The sequence below is a fragment of the Scyliorhinus canicula genome, chromosome 9 (genome assembly GCF_902713615.1).
Source record: "Scyliorhinus canicula chromosome 9, sScyCan1.1, whole genome shotgun sequence".
NCBI classification, from domain to species: domain Eukaryota; kingdom Metazoa; phylum Chordata; class Chondrichthyes; order Carcharhiniformes; family Scyliorhinidae; genus Scyliorhinus; species Scyliorhinus canicula.
This window is the reverse complement of record NC_052154.1, coordinates 131257288-131278180: the sequence shown is the minus strand read 5'-3', so window position 1 is coordinate 131278180 and position 20893 is coordinate 131257288. Positions and strand designations below refer to the sequence as shown.

The 20893-nt window shown below is 45.5% G+C and overlaps 1 protein-coding gene across 1 annotated transcript in view; it reads left to right on the top strand.

Annotated features, from left to right (window-relative positions):
- The window catches only part of ddb1 (damage-specific DNA binding protein 1), a 181695-nt gene extending 161929 nt beyond the window's left edge, over positions 1-19766 (top strand). The window contains exons 25-27 of the mRNA XM_038807595.1: positions 5531-5633; positions 7610-7733; positions 17339-19766. Of these exons, the coding sequence (XP_038663523.1) occupies positions 5531-5633; positions 7610-7733; positions 17339-17422 (311 nt within the window). The 3' untranslated portion in view covers positions 17423-19766. The remainder of the gene's footprint in view (positions 1-5530; positions 5634-7609; positions 7734-17338) is intronic.
- The last annotated feature ends 1127 nt before the right edge of the window (positions 19767-20893 follow it).

The window sequence follows — 20893 nt, the reverse complement described above, 5'->3', positions numbered from 1 at the left end:
GACTAACAAATTCATAACACATCTGTTTAATGTAGGCTGTAGTTAATTACTGCAATGAAACACCTCTAAAGTAGAGAATGTTTTGAGGGTGAGTAAAATGTGTACTCGATTCCCATCTTTAGTCCATCCAAAAAACATGAAACAAGTCAGTTTTGCAAAGCATCAAATGCTAATTTTCCAGGTGGCTATTAGAGCGCAGTTGCTTTTGCATTGAGCCAAATCTTCTGGTCTCTGGATCATCAGAGACTGGATGCATGATGAAGATGTGCATTGAAATCATGTGGAAGCTTTGACCCGTAGACTGCAGTGAGAATTGCCTGGGAAGTTTCAAATTCCAATGGGCAATTCCCCTGCTCCCTGAAATCTTCCACAAATCTCTCTCCTCTCCAGATTAAAACCTAGTCTAACATCTAGGTAATTCAACAAGTGCTCACCTGTTCTTTCAAACCCACCCCAGCTCAGCTACTGACAGCCTCCCAGACACAAGACAGCTCGAAGTCCAACTTCCCATCTCGCCCTGACTCACCTATCTCTCTCTCTCTTCCCCTTTCTCTCTACCCCCCCAAATCGTAGGACTACATAAGAACTAGGAGTAGGCCATCTGGCCCCTCAAGCCTGCTCCGCCATTCAATGAGATCATGGCTGATCTTTTGTGGACTCGGCTCCACTTTACGGCCCGAACACCATAACCCTTAATCCCTTTATTCTTCAAAAAACGATCTATCTTTACCTTAAAAACATTTAATGAAGGAGCCTCAACTGCTTCACTGGGCAAGGAATTCCATAGATTCACAACCCTTTGGGTGAAGAGGTTCCTCCTAAACTCCGGCCTAAATCTATTTCCCCTTATTTTGAGGCTATGCCCCCTAGTTCTGCTTTCACCCGCCAGTGGAAACAACCTGCCCACATCTATCCTATCTATTCCCTTCATAATTTTTAATGTTTCTATAACATCCCCCCTCATCCTTCTAAATTCCAATGAGTACAGTCCCAGTCTACTCAACCTCTCCTCGTAATCCAACCCCTTCAGCTCTGGGATTAACCTAGTGAATCTCCTCTGCACACCCTCCAGCGCCAGTACGTCCTTTCTCAAGTAAGGAGACCAAAACTGAATACTCCAGGTGTGGCCTCACTAATACCTTATACAATTGCAGCATAACCTCCATAGTCTTAAACTCCATCCCTCTAGCAATGAAGGACAAAATTCCATTTGCCTTCTTAATCACCTGTTGCACCTGTAAACCAACTTTCTGTGACTCATGCACTAGCACACCCAGGTCTCTCTGCACAGCAGCATGCTTTAATATTTTATTGTTTAAATAATAATCCCGTTTGCTGTTATTCCTACCAAAATGGATAACCTCACATTTGTCAACATTGTATTCCATTTGCCAGACCCTAGCCCATTCACTTAACCTATCCAAATCCCTCTGCAGACTTCCAGTATCCTCTGCACTTTTCGCTTCACCACTCATTTTAGTGTCATCTGCAAACTTGGACACATTGCCCTTGGTCCCCAACTCCAAATCATCTATGTAGATTGTGAACAATTGTGGGCCCAACACGGATCCCTGAGGGACACCACTAGCTACTGATCGCCAACCAGAGAAGCACCCATTAATCCCCACTCTTTGCTTTCTATTAATTCACCAATCCTCTATCCATGCTACTACTTTACCCTTAATGCCATGCATTAATCCCATGCAGGGACTGGTTTAGCTCACTTGGCTAAATCGCTGGCTTTTAAAGCAGACCAAGCAGGCCAGCAGCACGGTTCGATTCCCGTACCAGCCTCCCCGGACAGGCGCCGGAATGTGGCGACTAGGGGCTTTTCACAGTAACTTCATTGAAGCCTACTCGTGACAATAAGCGATTTTCATTTTTCATTTCATTTCTTTATCTTATGCAGCAGCCTTTTGTGTGGCACCTTGTCAAAAGCTTTCTGGAAATCCAGATATACCACATCCATTGGCTCCCCGTTATCTACTGCACTGGTAATGTCCTCAAAAAATTCCACTAAATTAGTTAGGCACGACCTGCCCTTTATGAACCCATGCTGCGTCTGCCCAATGGGACAATTTCTATCCAGATGCCTCGCTATTTCTTCCTTGATGATAGATTCCAGCATCTTCCCTACTACCGACATTAAGCTCACTGGCCTATAATTTCCTGCTCTCTGCCTACCTCCTTTTTTAAACAGTGGTGTCACGTTTGCTAATTTCCAATCCACCGGGACCACCCCAGAGTCTAGTGAATTTTGGTAAATCATCACTAGTGCATCTGCAATTTCCCAGCTCTTTTAGCACTCTGGGATGCATTCCATCAGGGCCAGGAGACTTGTCTACCTTTAGCCCCATTAGCTTGCCCATCACTACCTCCTTAGTGATAACAATCCTCTCAAGGTCATCACCTGTCATAACCTCATTTCTATCAGTCACTGGCATCTTATTTGTGTCTTCCACTGTGAAGACCGACCCAAAAAACCTGTTCAGTTCCTCAGCCATTTCCTCATCTCCCGTTATTAAAACTCCCTTCTCATCCTCTAAAGGACCAATATTAACCTTAGCCACTCTTTTTTGCTTTATATATTTGTAAAACTTTTGCTGTCTGTTTTTATATTCTGAGCAAGTTTACTCTCATACTCTATCTTACTCTTCTTTATAGCTTTTTTAGTAGCTTTCTGTTGCTCCTTAAATATTTCCCAGTCCTCTAGTCTCCCACCAATCTTTGCCACTTTGTATGCTCTTTCCTTCAATTTGATACTCTCCCTTATTTCCTTAGATATCCACGGTCGATTTTCCCTCTTTCTACCGTCCTTCCTTTTTGTGGGTATAAACCTTTGCTGAGCACTGTGAAAAATCGCTTGGAAGGTTCTCCACTGTTCCTCAACTGTTCCACCATAAAGTCTTTGCTCCCAGTCTACCTTAGCTAGTTCTTCTCCCATCCCATTGTAATCTCCTTTGTTTAAATACAAAACACTAGTATTTGATTTTACCTTCTCACCCTCCATCTGTATTTTAAATTCCACCATATTGTGATCGCTCCTTCCGAGAGGATCCCTAACTATGAGATCATGAATCAATTTTGTTTCATTACACAGGACAAGATCTAGGACCGCTTGTGTTCTCGTAGGTTCCATTACATACTGTTCTAGGAAACTATCGCGGATACATTCTATAAACTCCTCCTCAAGGTTGCCTTGACCGACCTGGTTAAACCAATCGACATGTAGATTAAAATCCCCCATGATAACTGCTGTACCATTGCTACATGCATCAGTTATCTCTTTGTTTATTGCCTGCCCCACCATAATGTTACTATTTGGTGGCCGATAGACTACTCCCATCAGTGACTTTTTCGCCTTACTATTCCTGATTTCCACCCAAATGGATTCAACCTTATCCTCCATGGCACCGATATCATCCCTAACTATTGCCCGGATGTCATCCTTAAATAACAGAGCTACACCACCTCCCTTACCATCCACTCTGTCCTTCCGAATAGTTTGATACCCTCGGATATTTAACTCCCAGTCGTGACCATCCTTTAACCATGTTTCAGTAATGGCCACTAAATCATAGTCATTCACGATGATAGTGTCATTATGGTACTAAAGGAAGCCATTTGACTTTGCAATTGGCTGTCGAGCAATCCAGTAACTCTGTTCTCCTGCTTTATTCCTGTACCTTGCAAGTTTATTTCCCCCAAATGCCTATCCAATTTCTTTTTGAAATCTTTGATCATTTCTACTCCCACCACCCTGCCAACAGTGATTCCAGGTCAGTGGTATGTAGATAATAGTACATTTTGGGATAATGGGCACATTACAAAAAATGTGAACAAGCTGAGGTTACAGATTGGCCTTGCTGACTTGAAACAAATGCTGGAGAGAAAGAAAATCTCAGACTAGTAGTGTGGATGCAAGTTATCTATTTTGCAAAAACAAATGCAAAAACAAAGGGCGAGATTCTCCGCAAATTCGTAAAGGCTGCCGTGGGACAGGCCGTGAACCACGGCAGCCTTCACGCCCACTTCCGGGGCCGATTCTCCCTCTCTTCCTCCCCCCCCCCCCCCCCCCCCCCGGGCGGGGCTAGGAGCGCGGACCCGTGCGTCACGGCGGTGCGGCCTTGACAACGGTCGTCAAGGCTGCACGTCAAGCGTCATGCCGGCTGAGGCGGCCAATGGCGTCGGTCGCGCATGTTGCAGGTTGGAGAACGCCAGTTGGCGTCCTTTCCCTCCGCCGCCCCGCAAGACGTGGCGGCTTGATCTTGCCGGGCGGCAGAGGGAAAAGAGTGCGTCCGTTACGGACGCACGGCCCGCGATCGGTGCCCACCGATCGCGGGCATATGCCCCCCTTGGCACGGCCGTGGTACTGCCGTGCCAATCGGGCCCCCAGATGCCCCAAACGGCCATCTGGCGCCCGTTTCATGATGGCAGCGAGCAGGTGTGTTTGCTGCCGTGTTGAAACGGGCTTGAAGGCTCGGCCCATCGGCGTTGGAGAATCGCCGCTCGCCGTAAAGAGCGGCGATTCGTGGCGTGGGTCGGGCGTGAAAAGTGTCGGGAGGCCCTCCCGCTATTCTCCCACCCGGCGTGGGGGGCGGAGAATCGCGCCCAAAGAAATTGTTAGCGGTTTCAAGGAGTGGAAACAGATAATATGTTTTATACAGAGCTCTTTTTCCTGTGATTTGATTCTCTGTGGCTACTGATCGGGTTGCAGCAGGCAGCATCGCTGCTTCTGAGGTGGCAGAGCTAATCCACTCAATTTCTAGTTAAGTGAGCTTCTGTTACAGCACAGATGGCATTTCAGTACATCACATCTGTGACTGTGCTCTGCAAAAGCAATTCCGCTGTCTCTCCCATGCCATTTACACGTAACCCTGCAAATCTTTTCTGTTCAGATAATTTTCCAATTCTGCTTTAAAACAATCCTGCACATGGTGTAACAAGCTGTAGCTCTGCGGGTAAAATAACTGAAACAGATTTATCAGTTATTGTTTTCAATGTGATTCCAGTGACAACTCTCTCACAACTGCAAACCAGAAAGCTTAGTGCGCTTAAGCAGTTACAGTATTTAATGCTGTCCACAAAGCCAACGTTTTGAAAGAATTTAGTACTTCTCGTGGCGAGCACAGAAGAGAAACAGTTTGGAGACTTGAGGAGAGCTGCCCAGATGTAGAGTTTCTGATTTCATCGATGTTGTTGTTGGCCAAGGCCAACCCATCAGGATATTGTAGGTACAGTCCTTGTATACTGAAAAAATAAGTTGCCTGATATTCTCAGTAAAACCGAAATAAGGGAATTTCTAAATTGAAACTCCTGCTCAAAGTTGTAGGGACATAGACATTATCAAAACAATTGGAACAAAGTCTCTGAAAAATCAAAGTGGGAATGGACAAATCAAAATGAGAATACAGTGAAGAATAATCCTTCAATCTCAGTACGATCAATAATGCAACCTCACTTTTTAGAACAATGTTTTAATGTAAGCAGTCTTGTTTCACTGGTTTAATTATCTCTGACTGTTTTACAGGTTTGGTTACCTCATTATCTGAGAGCTGGTATAACTTCCTTTTAGAAGTTCAAAATCGACTGAATAAAGTTATCAAGAGCGTGGGCAAGATTGAACATTCATTATATCCTTTTCCATGAATTTAAATATTTTGAATAGTTTAATGGTTATATCAAAGGGGAAAAGAATACATGCCAAGCTCCTCCATCCCAGAATCTGGTGTTCAACAGGTCTAGGTTCACTCAAGCCAGTCTTCAACCATGAAAGTTGTAACATTTGACAGACTGCTTAAAAATACCCAGAATAATTTTTGTTTTAATTAGTTTGCAGGATGTTGATATCACTAACAAGGCCAGTATTTATTGTGCATCTCTAATTGCCCTTCAGCTTTCATGAATTGCTGCTGTCTGTTTAGTCAAGGTACTCCCATAGTGCTGTTAGGTGGGAAATTCTAAGCTTTTGATCCAATGATGATGGAGGAACAGTGATACATCTGCAAGTCAAAGTGTGACTTGGAGAGGAACTTGCAGTTTTGGCACTCCTGAGCATCTGATCCCCATGTTACTTGCAGTGGTAGAGGTTGTGGGTTTGGGAGGTGTCGTTGAGCCCTTGGCATGTTTCTGCAGCACATTTTGTAGATGGTGCACACTGGAGACATCGTCTGCCAATGGTGGAGTGAACCTTTAAGGCGGTGCATGAGAGGTCAGTCAAGCGTGGATGGCTTTGAACTTTGAGTTATGTTGCAACTGCACTCATTCAGGAAGTGGAGAGTATTCCATTGTGCTCCTGAGGGGCAGCATGGTAGCACAGTGGGTAGCACTGTTGCTTCACAGTTCCAGGGTCCCAGGTTCAATTCCCAGCTTGGGTCACTGTCTGTGTGGAGTCTGCACATTCTTCCTGTGTCTATGTGGGTTTTTCCGGTTTCCTCCCACAAGTCCCGAAAGCCGTTCTGTTAGGTAATTTGGACATTCTGAATTCTCCCTTTGTGTACCCGAACAGGGGCCGGAATGTGGCAGCTAGGAACTTTTCACAGTAACTTCATTGCAGTGTTAATGTAAGCCTACTTGTGACAATAAAGATTATTATCATTATGATTTGAGCCTCCAGAATGATGGAGAGCCTTTTGGGGAATTCGAATGCAAGTCAGTTGTCGCAGAATACCCAGCCTCTGATCTGCTCTTGGAGCCACAGTATTTACGGACCTGGCCCAGTTAAGTTGCTAGTCAATGGAAGCCTGTGTGAAGACTGAGATTCACAATTTTGTGAATACCGAGTAGGGCAGTAGTTTGTAAAAATGTACACTCCTTTCCTCATTCCTTAAATATATCTGTGAGAAGTCTGAGGGAAACTATTTTAATGTCATTAAGCATAGATACAACCGTAATCATCTATGGTCGACGTCTTATCTAGAAAGTCTTATATGAAAAGTCCGTTAACCACAACTTTACAGTGCTTTTAATGTTTTTCTAAATGTATTTTCACTCTGGTCTTTCTGTTTTCCCCCTGAACCTTCATGGTCAGATTTGGAGTATAGATTCCATAGTGTTTCCAACATAAACACTGAACACAAGGAGGTGTTATAGTGATGTCGGACTGTGAACACTTCATAAAGCATTAATTGCCAATTAAATTGTTCTGTGATGTTTATAAAATAACTCTCAACATCATGGTTCTTGAACTTTTACTGCTCTTTAATCAGAATATCTGATTAGAATAGAGCACCAGGGAGTGTCAGGATTGAGGGATATGAGGGCAGCACGGTGGCAAACCCGGTGGCACGGGTAGCACTGCAGTCTCACGGCGCCGAGGTCCCAGGTTCGATCCCGGCTTTGGGTCACTGTCCGTGAGGAGTTTGCACTTTCTCCCCGTGTTTGTGTGGGTTTCGCCCCCACAACACAAGATGTGCAGAGTAGGTGGATTGAACACACCAAATTGCCCCTTAATTGGAAAAAATGAATTGGGTACTCTAAATTTATTTTTTTTAAAAGGATTGAGGGATATGGTAACATGTGATGGATGGAGTTTGGGTGTAAAGCTGCCTTTGCTGTTTAATGTTAATAAATTTGTCTTCAAAAGAACTCTTCCATGACTACACTTTACCTGGAGATCGTTTCATTCAGAGCGAAAAACTGAACCTGCTGCAGGATTCATAGATGGAGACCTTATCGAGAGTTTCTTGGATCTCAGCCGACCTAAAATGCAGGAGGTGGCTGCAGGCTTACAGGTAAGTGTGACTAACTAATTACTCACAATATCTTTGCACATAAATTATTAAATTCTATCTTAATACATTATTTATTTTTCAATTGGCCAAAACATGTTGGCATTGCATCATGTGCTCCAGACCCATATTAACAGCTCCAATCTGCATGAAAAGCCAATCACCAGATAGCACATCCTCAAGAATCCAATCTTCAAAAGTTCTTGCAAGTGAAGTGGAATTCCCCACACATGTATGAAGGAGAATCACTATTTAAAAAATAGAAAATGCTGGAAATACTCAGCAGATCAGGTAGCATCTAGAGAGAAGATCAAGAGGCTGATGACCTTTTGTCAAGAACAGTTTCTCTCCACAGATACTGCCTGACCTGTTGAGCATTTCCAACATTTACTGTCCTTATTTTTTACTTCCAACACTTGCAGTATTTTTAAGGCATTGCTGCTGTATTTAAGTTTTTACAAGTATATGTTTTGAAAATATTTTTATTCAGGGCATTTTCCATTTTACAAAAAAAAACACAACACTCATTCAGCCCTGTACAATTTTCATATCCAACAACTGACCCACCATCCTGCCTTATGTGGGGTGTTTTATTATAACATCGCCACCCCGACAATTACCAATTCTTGAAAGAGATGAACAGCCTCTGCCTCAAATGAAACACCCCATCTGAGCTCCTGACGGCAAACTTAATTTTCTCCAAATGCAGAAACGCCAAAAGGTCTCCCACCCACGTCATTGTCCTAGGTGGCTCTGAATTGCCACCCTAACAAAACTCTTGTCCGGGCTATCCGGGAGGCAACAACCAACATGTTAGCCTCTCTCCCCTCCTAAACTCCCAGCTCATCCAGTACCCCAAATATTGGTACTCACCTGCTCGGTGCCACCCATACTCCTAAAATCTCCAACATTGTCTTAAAAAAAGACTCCCAAGAATCTGAGCAGTTTCAAACAGGACCATAACATGTTTGTGTGGTCGCTGGCCCCCTTAAACATGGCTCACATTAAGGGCAGCACAGTGGAGCAGTGATTAGCACTGCTGCCTCACGGCGCCGAGGACCCGTGTTCCATCACAGCCCCGGGTGACTGTCCGTGTGAAGTTTGCATATTTTTCCCATGTCTGCGTGGGTCTCACCCCCACAATCCAAAAATGTGCAGGGTAGATGGATTGGCCAAGCTAAAGTACACTTAATTAGAAAAAAAAAATTGGGTACTTTAAATTTATTTTTAAAAAAACACTGCTCACATCTGTCCCCCAGTTCCGGAGATAACCTATTGTTGGCCGTACCGGCCTCCCCGAACAGGCGCCAGAATGTGGCGACTAGCGGCGTTTCACAGTAACTTCATTGAAGCCTACTTGGGACAATAAGTTATTATTATTACGTTTGGCCATTACACTCTGTGCACTAGTTTAAATTGAATCAGGCTCAATCTTGCACATGAGGAGGTACAGTTTATCCTAGATAAGGCTTCATCTCACACCCCTCCTTTGAATGCCCACCCAACTCCTCCCATTTCCTCTTTCTCCCCTCTCCCTCAACTGTCCACAGATATCTGAAATCTTTTCTGCCCCAACCTCATCCTTAGAGACAACCTTGTCCATCAATAAAGGGGGTGGTAACCGCAGAAACATGGCCAACTCCTTTCACATACCAGAACAACCCCCCCCCCCCGAAGCTGAAACTTTTCCACCAGTTCCTCCAGCCCTGCACATCTACCCTCCACAAACCGATCCCTAAACCTCTCTCCCCTCCTCCCATTCCCAAACCCTGTACGTTGAATCCAACCTCGCCGAGATAAACCTATGGTTCCCACATATCGGCGCCGACAATGACATTCCCTCTAACTTAAAATGTTGCCTAAATTAAACCCTTAACTAAGCTACAACTACCAGACTCCTAGATTACCTGGCTGGTGAGAATGGAAGTGGAACCACCACCAGTGTCCTCAAACTCAACGCTATACAGGAAGTTTCCTCCATCCACCCCCAAACTGTTCCTCCCTCCATGACCCATTTCCGAACCATCTTGATATTTGCCACCCAATAACAAACTTGGCAACACCTACCCCTCTGACTGCCTGTCCCTCTGCAAAAATGCTTTCTGGATCTGAGGCACCCTACCTGCCCACACAAAGCTGAGGTCAGCCTATTAACTTTCCCAAAAAAGGATTTAGGTAAGTAAATCAGATTCTGGAAAATAAATAAGAACTTCGGAAAGATCATCATTTTCACCTTTTGGGACTTCCGGTGACAGGGATGCGCTGAGAGGTCGCATATCAGGTGGCTCTCCTTCCACGAACCCGAAAAATAGGCACTTTTTGCCTGAACATGCCTGTAAACAAGGCACATCATCCCCACACCGCCAACAAAACTAAGAAGGAAAGATGACAAATAACAGCCAGTCCAGAAGATGATTGGAGACCAGGAGTGGGAAGATCCTGGACAAACAGCAACCGGCTGAACCGACCAGCGCACAAGGCGACGAATCGTGGACTTCGCCAGAGCGAGAGGAACTGACCCGCCACACGAGAAGCCCCCCTCACCAGAGGATGAATGGAAGGCATTCTCCTTATTATGGGAATGTTTTATATATATATATTATATATATACATATAAGATATATGTTAACGAAGTTCTTAGAATAAAGCTTATTTTGATTAAAGTGTCTAGGGAGACTTTTGAATTACACGTGCAGGGAAGTGCTCATCTCAGCCAAATTCGACATAAAGGTTGTAGGTCAGGTGGATTTCATAATATACTTTGGAGTTTCTACACCCTGACCCATAACACTCGAGAGTTGAGGGAACACTGAAATGAGATGAAATCACTCAAACAAGCTGCGGTGGAGAGTGCAGTAGCCGAAGCTCTGGCGAATATGCAGATGGCCCTGGACAAAGCCGAAAAGTGACTGGAGGCCCATTGGGCAACGATTAAAGATCTGGAGAGGACCACAACAAACCAGAGCGACCGGATTGTCACCCTGGAAAACGAGGTGGCAAAGCTGGTAGCCACACAAGGCGACCTGAGAGGAAAGGTTGAGAATCAGGAGAACCAGTCGAAGCGGCAGAACCTACAGATCTTGGGCCGACTGGAACAAAGGTAGGAACCCTGCAGATTATGTGGCCCAAATGCTGGGTTACCTGGTGAGAAGTGACAGCTTCCCCAACCCACCAGAAATCGACAGAGCACACGCTCCGACCAAAGCCCAAAACTGGGGAACAGCCGAGGGGATAATTGCAAAAGTGCACCGGTACCAGGACCGGGAGCAAATCCTGCACTGGGCCAGACAGTCCAAAAACTGCAGCTGGCATGGTCACAAGATCCGGATCGACCAGAACATTGGGGCTGACCTAGCCAAGTGCGGGCCGAATTTAACAAAGCAACAGGCACAAGATTCTGTACAGAAAGGGCACAAGATTCAGAATTCTGTATCTAGTCACATATCAAGGCAGGGAACACTTTTTCACAGTCCCTTCGTCGCAGAGGTTGGCCTGGAGAAGCAGCAGCAGGGACAGTGATGAAGAGCCCGCAGAATGAGACATAACGCAACGTTTTAACAAAAAATGTTCTCTCCCTTTTAAGCCTGTACAGCCAACATTGCCACAGCGTTCGCTTTCCGCACGAGAACACTGCTCTGTTTTGGAGACGAGAGTAGCAAGCGAGGGAAGGATGATCTAAGTACAGCTGAGCACAGGGTAAGGTGGGGGAAATGGTGGAAAGGGAGCCCAGAGATCGGGCAACGGGAGGTGCTGTTACAACTCCCGGGAGGAGGGCCACCACACTAGCAAGGTAGCTAGCACCGGGATTCATGAGGAAGAAGACTGCGGCGCGTCCCCAGCAAGGGGAAGGCACTTGGTGGAGGGGTTGCGGGGGGCAGATAGCGGATAACGGGGTTTATCAGGTGAAGAAACGGGAAAGGGGGGGGAATTAGCTTTGGGATGGGGGTGAAGGCAACGTAAGGGAGAAATAGGTGCGTACAGGACCCACGGATTGATGGGTCGAATCCCAAAATGAGAAAGACCTCCAACATGACGAAAGAACTTAGCCTATTTATGGAGCAGATGGGGGCGGTGGACCCATTGCAGTTCACTACCCAGGGGAGAAGGTTCTCCTTCTCCCAAGTACGTAACGTCTATTCAAGGATCGACTTCTTTGTAGTCAGTGCTTCCACGGCTAGTAAGGGCGGAATACGCCGCGATCGTAATCTCCGACCACGCTCCACATTGTTTGGATGTGAGGTTGGAGACGAGCCATGCCCAACGTCCCCTATAGAGGTTGGACATGCCCCTCCTTGGCCGACGAGGCTTTTTGCTAGAAATATCACAGGCCATAGACGAGTATATTACTAAAAACCAGAACAGGGAGGTCTCACCCTCCACGTTCCTGGAGGTGCTGAAGGGGAGAAATTATCGCATTTAAAGCACTATGGTGGCTAGGCAACAGCTTGTTGACTCCATACTGGAGGTGGACCGGCGATACTCAGGCCCCGACTGTTGAGCCCCTGGTAGCGAGGAAAACGCTTCAGATGGACTTTGATCTGCTCTCCACAAGAAAAGCAGTGCACCAACTCTGACAGGCATGAGGGTCCCTGTACAAACATGGAGATGAAGCTAGCCGCCTGCTCATTCACCAGCTGAGAAAGCAGACAACCACAAGGGAAACGGGACGGATCAGGGACAGCAAAGGCAAATTAGTAGCCGAATCGGACACGGTCAGCAAGGCTTTCGAGACCTTCTACCAGGGGCTGTACACCTAGGGGCCCCCAGCAGGAGTCTCTGGGATGAAGCAGTTCCTTGATGGACTGGACATGCCAGTTGTGGGGGAAGACAGGAAACGAGGCCTGGAAGCACAGCTCGAACTGGGAGAGATCATGTAGAGTATTAGCCCCAGGCAGGTGGGAAAGACGCCGGGACCAGACAGTTTCCCAGCGGACTTCTTACAAAAGGTTCACGACAGCACTGGCCCCGCACCTGCGGGAGATGTTCATGGACTCGCTGGCGAGGGGCACACTGTCGCCTACCCTAGCACGAGCCTCAATCTCGCTGATACCTAAAGACAAAGACCCAACAGAATGTGGTTCCTACAAACCCATCCCGCTGCTAAAGATAGACGCAAAAATACTGGCCAAAATTCTTGCCAAAATGCTGGAGGACTGTGTACTGGAGGTGGTGGCAGAAAACCAGGCGGGCTTAGTCAAAGGTAGACAGCTAACTTTGAACACTTGGTGCCTGCTGAACGTGATCATGACCCCATCCGAGGAGAGAACACCTGAGGTGATCATCTCCCTCGATGCTGAAAAAGCCTTCAACAGAGTCGCATAGAAGTACCTCGTAGAGGTGCTGGAGTGGTTCAGGCTTGGAGCAGGGTGAATCTCCTGTACAATGCTTCCACAGCGAGCATGCGGATAAACTCCACCTTCTCTAAGTACTTCCAGCTACACGGGCACGAGGCAGGGATGCCCGTTAACCCCGCTGCTGTTCACCCGAGCGATTGAGCCACTTGCGATCACGGTAAGGGCGTCAAAGAACTGGAAAGGGATCCGGAGGGGAGGCAGAGAGCAGAGTCACACACTATGCTGATGACCTGCTCCTTTACGTCTCAGACCCGCGAAGCAGCATGGGAGCATTCATGGCGCTCTTAAGAGTTTGGAGCCTACTCGGGCTACAAACCTAACGAGCAAAAGCGAGATCTTCCCGGTGAACCCGCAAAAGGGAGGGGCAGAGCTGGAAGGGTTCGGCACAAATTCCATTACGGGATCCACAAGTGGAACCTGACCAGCCTGACGGAAGAAGTAAAAAAGGACCTGCAGAAATGGAACACACTCCCACTCTTCCTGGCAGGGAGGGTGCAGGTGATCAAAATGAACGTACTGCCCAGGTTCCTCTTCCTCTTTAGATCCATCCCGATCTACAACCCCACGGCCGTTTTCAACTCACTGAACAAACTGATTTTGGCGATTATATTGAGAGAAAAACGGGTGTGGGGTGGTGGGGGGGTGGACGGTGGAGAGTGTAAGGATTCCAAGGAGAGTATTGCAGAGAACAAGATCCACGGGGGGGGGGGGGGGGGGGGGGGGAGCCCTCCCAAACCTATATTACCACTGGGCAGCGGCCGCAGAGAGAGTAAAGGGGTGGATAAAGGAGCCAGAAGCTGAGTAGGTGCTCATGGAGTAGGGCTCCTACAGAAGAACCCACATCTCCACCCAATAAATATTCAACAAACCCAGTGGTGGTAGCAACACTCCAGTCGTGGAACCAACTACGACTGCATTTCGGGGTAACCGAGATGTCCGATAAAGCCCCATCTGCAACAACCGCAGGTTAAAGAGCTGTCAGGTCGAAAGATTCCAGATTCCAGCTGATGGGGGGGCAATGAACTTTGGTACCTACAACTATAAAACCTTCTGATCAAAAGAAACAACAACGTACTCACGACCACTACGTCAGTCACTGCTAGAGGATCTGCTGGATGTGGACATCTTAGAAAAGGGAACTGTGGTGATATGTACGGACGACTGTGAGGGGGGGGGGGGGGGGGGGGGGGGGGGGGGGGGGGGGGGGGGACGCCTAACTGGATGACACAATGGAGAAGTGGAAGGAAGACTTTGGGTACGAAATAGGGTGAGGACTCTGGAACGAAGCATTTCACAGGGTCAACTTCACCTCCACATACGCAAGGCTAAGCCTAATGCAGCTAAAAGTGATACACAGAACCCAATTAATCAGAATCCGAATGAGCTGGTTCTTCCCAGATGTGGAGGACAGATGTGAATGGTGCCGAGGAAGCCCATCCAAGCACGCCGCCATGTTCTGGTCTTGCCCCAGACTTGTTGGGTTTTGGACAGTCTCCTTTGAGGCAATGTCCAAAGTGGTGGGGAATAGGGTGAAGCCATGCCCGAGAGTGGCAGTCTTCGGGGTATTAGAGCAGCCAGATCTCTCCATGGGGAGGATGGCTGACGCCCTTGCCTTTGCCTCCATAATCGGCCACCAACGAATCCTGCTAGGCTGGCGGTCAGCAACACTAACCAAAGCTGTGGACTGGTTGTCCGACCTGTCGGAATTTCTCCAAATGGAGAAAATTAAATTTGCCATCCGAGAGTCGGAAGTAGGCCTCTACAAAACATGGGAGCCATTTATTCAGCTGTTCCAAGACCTGTTTAGCCAACAACTAGGAAGCCAAAGATCAGGAGGGGATATCCGTGACACAGCAAGGGGGGGGGGGGGGGGGGGGGGGGGGAGTGCAAAATAACTCGGCCAAGCCCAACAAAGGAACCAGGAGACGCAGGGGGAGGTGCAACAACAACCTGAACCAATGTGAAGAAAAGCAAAGGGAAAACCGGTGGGGAGCATAACGCAAGGGACCACAATTACCACAGCAAACGCTGTGAGGAAGGAATAAAATAAAAGGAAGGGAAAACTGTGATGTTTTTATGTCGTCAAAATCTATCTTGGTGCAAATAGTTCTAGTTTTACTGTTTACCTCCTACTGTTTGTTCATATTTATATTTGTTTTGTATGCCAAAAACTCAATAAAAAACACTTATTTAAAAAAAAAAAAAAAAATTTTTAATGCATTTTTTCACCATTTTGGACCCACCCAGCCAACAATAACGTAAGAGCATCCCACCTCTTCATCCGGAACGGCAGCTTCTCCAGTTGTCCTCCGTGTCCCTGAGAGCTCACCGGGAACCCCTCACTCTTCCCAACATTAATTCTGTACTCCAAAAAGGAGCCAAACTTACCCAACACCTCCATAATCCTATTCCCACTGAAGAGCGGGTATGTCACATATAACAGGAAATCTCCCACGTTAGGGACACTCCATAACTCCCCTCTCTATAATAATCCACACTATCGATCCTTGGCGCAATCACCAGCGGCTCAATTGCCAATGCAAAATATAACGGAGAAAGTGTACCCCTCATTCCGCCGGATCCTCATCCTTTTTCAAGATCAAAGCCTGTGCTAATGTGGGTGGGGGGCAACTCACCACAGCCTAATTGGTCATTGAACAGCTACATTAGTTGAGGCCCTAGCTCCGTTGCAAAATTTTTATTAAATTCCGCTGGGAATCCATCCGGACTCTTTAAGCCTTTCCAGATTGCATAGAGCAGATGCACCTTATAACCTCCTCCAGCCCCAGCGGGGCCTGCGACCCTTGCACTTTCCCCTCTTCGAGCACCTGGAAATCGAAACCATCCCGGAATTGTTTCATGTCCGAGTCAGACCTCCACAACCCCGGTAGAAGGTCTCAAGCATCCCTGGCCTTGTCCCAATGATTATAAAATGCCCCTTCTACCCGGCGAACCGACCAACTGCTTTCACCGTCTAAACCATTTCAAACTCCATCTGAACCTTCTTCCACTCCTTCAACAACTCCTCCTTTGGGGTAACCAAACACTGCCACTCCACTGCCAGAATGACCTCTACCAATTGCTGTGCCTCCATCTTTCCCACTTCCCTGTGCACCTTCATCGAGATCAGCTCCCCCTGGATTATTGCTTTTAACTCCTCCCAGAACATGGAGGGTGTGACCTCCTCGTTCTTATTGAATTCCACGTACGTTTGTATCGCCGCAACTATCCTCTCACGCCCTAACAGTGCCACATCTGCCAACAATGCCACATCCAACCTCCACAGCGGCCCCTGGGGCACCCCTTCTCCACACATCCACAAAGCAGTTCAGAAAAGATATACTTGATTGATAATCTGGGATGATGGCGTTGCCTTATGAGGAAAGGTTGGGCTTCTATCCATTGGCGTTTTGAAGAATGGGAAATTATCCTATTGAAACCTGCAAGATCCTGAGGGGACTTGACAGGCTGGATGGTGAAATTATGTTTGGGAGAAACAGTTAGGGGCACAGTTTAAAAATAAGGATCTCCCATTTGAGACGGATGAGGATTTTTCTCCCACGTATCGTTCACCTGTGGAATTTTCTTCCCAGAGAGCAGTGGATGCAGGATCATTGGATATTTTAAAGAATGAGTTAGATTCTTTTTAAAAATAATTTTAGAGTACCCAATTATTTTTTTCAATTAAGGGGCCAAGCCACCTTCCATGTACATCTTTGAGTTGTGGGAGCGAAACCCACACCGACACGGGGAGAATGTGCAAACTCCACACAGACAGTGACCCAGGGCCGGGATCGAACCTGGGTCCTCGACACGGAGTTAGATTCTTGACTAACAAGAGTGTCAAAGGGGATAGATGGGGAAATGGAGTTCAGGCCACAGTCAGATCAGCCATGATCTTATCAAATGGCAGAGCAGACCTGTGGTCCTGAATGGCCTTCTCCTGCTCCTAATTCATATGCTTACATATACCCAACCAGAAATCTATTCCCGAGCCAAATATTTAGGTAACTTCTCTTTGAAGGATATTTTGCCAAATGACGCAACTGTTTTTGCTGAGGATCGGCTCTGAATGTTGAGATCTTTTACTGATGAGTAGTTTGTAAGTTTTCAAGCAGTAGGCAAGTCTATTGCTTTGTAAATTGCACTTCTTTCTTGCCTATTCTATAGTTGAGTGTTTTTACCAGGAATAAAGCTTGGATAGTTCATGGGTTGTTGGACTTTCGACACTTACGTGACTGGTTTTATTTTCAGATTGATGACGGAAGTGGGATGAAGAGAGAAGCAACTGTAGATGACCTGATAAAAATCGTTGAAGAGTTGACCAGAATACATTAGCTGAGCGTGGGCTGTGCTGTCAGTTAATCAGTGGTATTGCTGGTATTATCAGAGGGTTACAGTGAATCCTTTGTAAACAGTAAGAACAGCTACAGAGCAACCATGAAATGAACCAATAATGCCTGGGATGCAAAGCCTCTTCACTCATAGCTGTTTCATCACTGTTTTGAGCTGCTGAGTTAGGACACCTTTTCTTCATGTGGAAGGGAATTTCGGGGAAGGCTGACAAAAATGACATTTTCCCTAGTGTCTGGCATTACACAAGGCCAAAAATTAAATGTAAAATTACCTACGGAAGATACGTTATTAATTTTCCATCTATTATTGCCTTTAGCGGGAAGAATGTGATGCGTTATAGTTTTTGGAGCAAAGGAATAGGCAGAAATGACAAGTAATAATGTGGGACTGTTGGGCATTAAGCCGAAGGCTGCTCAACGTTAATCCTTGGCTAAGTGCTCATTGCAAATAAATTTATCTATTAAGAGTCTGCTGGCTCCTAGTGATTGTTCTTTGACACTTTGTGATAAAAAGTGTAAAGACAGTTTCTGCAAGGAGGGCAGTAGGTGTTACAATTTTATGGACAGAGAAGTAGCACATTGAGGTTAGCACACTAACTTCACTCCTGGGTCTTAAGTTTGAATCCAGATCACATTGAAGATTCTTCTCATTCTTGGCTGTGTCAAACCAGAATTGAATTTGAGAGCTAGACCAAAGCCAGTCCTTTATGCTGATCTTGTTGAACTGTGGACAGTTTAATGCGTGAATTCATGGTCACCAAGCTGAATAGTCTCTCACTGTGGTGGATGAGGTGGGAAATTTAAAAAACAGTTGGAGGCAATTTTCTGAAATTAAGGTTAGTAAGGCACGTTATTGAGACAGTGTAGAAATAGCATTAGTTTTAATTTAACCTGTGCTATACTTTGCCAAGGAGAATCTGATGTTGTCGCTAAATTCCGTTCCTGTGCATTGACTAACAACATAATAGATTTTAAAAATGTACACTAATAAAAATTATTTGCACACATGCAGCACTGCATTTGGGTATTGGCACATCACTTTTTGGTGCTGTGATACTATAAAAATGAGCCTGGGACAGTTGTTGGGAAAACATTTTTGTTAGCATCCTGGGGTTCTTAAGCACCTTCTATTTGTGATATATCTGTGACCGAGCACCAGACAGTCAAAAGTATTTTGTAAAGAACAGCATTGACAGAATGTCACTTAGTATGCCTTAAGATGAGAGCATAATTACAGGCCTCAAAATAAGTAGCAAAACGTGGCAACTTTGCACTGTAGAATTGAGCATACATATCCCTCCTCTCTCTATCTCCCCCTTCCACCCCCCACCAAAAACAAATATCCTGGCACACTTTGGTTTGGACACTATTGGTGTGCAACCTCTGGTTAGTCTCTGAAAACCATTTTGGTCAACATATATATCAAAATCCTTTAGCTGCCTAACAGATCTTAATTATGCATTGTAGTAATGAGAGAGAACCTGCATTGCATTGATGTAAATTAATGTTGAGTTGTGCCATTCTTAAGAATTGGAGCATGAGGATTAGTTTACTATAGTTTAAATTCAGTATTTGGAGTTTCACCATTGACCATATATTGTTTATCTTGCATGTAAATCTTTTATGGTCAAATGGAAACAAAATATAATACTAAAAGTTCTGAAATGAAATAATAAAAATGCTGTAGATGCACAACAGATTTGTCAACGCCTCATAGAGCAAAAGTTAATAGATCGAGTGGTATTCTGTTAGGCCCTAATCTGGTCATTTGAGTTTTGAGGATCTCCCTTTACCTCCAAGAGGCTGCGCTGATCAAAGAACTTGCTTTAGGGTTTAATTTCTAAATCTTATAGAAGGGTGACAGAAATAACACCCCTCCCCATCCCTTCTCAACAGAAACACTGGTTGAAAGGTGGCAGCACTAACCAGAGCTTATCCTTACATTTGGGTTAATATTTTGGTTAAAATAAAAAGAACTGTTGGACATTTTAGGAGATAATCTGATGGTTGCTCTTATTTGCAGCTGTTTCTAGGGCCTATTGTGAACTTGGGCTCATATCCCTTGACAGGGAATCACTGTGAAGATGGTATACGGACAGTGCATAGTACAGTGTTGTGTGCCTATTTCCTTTGGTTTATAGGTAGCGCCTCCTTCATATTACTTGGAAGAAATTTTAGTTCTTCCCATTGTGGCTGTTTAAATAAAAATGTGTCCTTTTGTAGGCTGAAAATAAAATTGCTTTATAAATAATGAACAGATGTGCACTGTGCTCGAAACTTTTAATGAGTATTTGTTATTTTCTTCAATAAATTTCAGTTTCAAAGTGTATGAAGTACAGTTTAATTTATGTCCATGGGTGAACTTTAATAGAGCTGTGCGGTTAGATACTCTAACCTGGGTCCAATCTGACTCGATTGGAATGAAAGATTCCTTCCTCCAACATGAAGGATCCTGTGTGTCATGACAATCTTAATCATGTTGTTAATGGGATCACAAACTGCTATTAAGAAGCACTAAATTGGTCTGAGAAGCCCTGGGATGATTGGTGTCGGAGATGGAAAAATGTCACTGATGCAGGAGGAATGTTTTGAGGTTGAACTTTATTCAGCATTTGATGATGCAAAAACTGCCACCAGCTGCCTAGAATGGAAGCGGCCCCATGCCCCAAAACATGACTTTTGTAGGTGCACAATTTATAAAAAAATAATGATCACTGCAAAAGAAACCATTATTTACAGATTTGTTGAAATGGTATGCCATATTGCAGCCATATGTGGAATGACTTTCCACAAGTTAGTGATCTCAGTATGGGTGGGGTGAGGGTGTTACTCAATGAGGATTATTTTATCCCCAACAGGGTGGGGTAAAAATCTTTTTAAAACTTGTTGAAAATATTTTTATTGGAATTTGCATTTAATATCAAAACTTCACAACAGTATAAAACAATAAAAGTATATAAATATTTTCATTAAAATTTGTATTTTTATACTACAAGAAAAATAGATGAAATGGTAAGGATTTACAAGTTCCTTTTTGGCACCATCCCTCCACCCCTTTGCCCATCCCTCCCCTTTTCTGCTGTCTCAGGGTCCTAACCTAGGTCCTTCCCTTCAGTGTAGACAGTTTGTTTTACTTCTTTATAGCTTTGTGAGGGGCCCGCTGGTCCCCGTGTTGGTCTCTCCCTGGGCTTTCCTTGGGTCTCTCCCCATTCCTGTATGCTTTCTGTGGCCCTGGTGGTTCCTGTGCCTCCCTGGCACCGTTCACCCTTGTCCTCCACCTTCAAGAAGAATCTGCACATTCGGGTTCTTGTCAGGTGTGCTCTGTGCACCACTTTTAGCTGTATGAGGCTTAGCCTTCCGCAGGAAGTGGAGTTGGCCCTGTTCAGTGCTTCGCTCCAGAGTCCCACCCTACTTCCATCCCTAATTCTTCCTCCCATTTCCCCTTTGTTCTGTC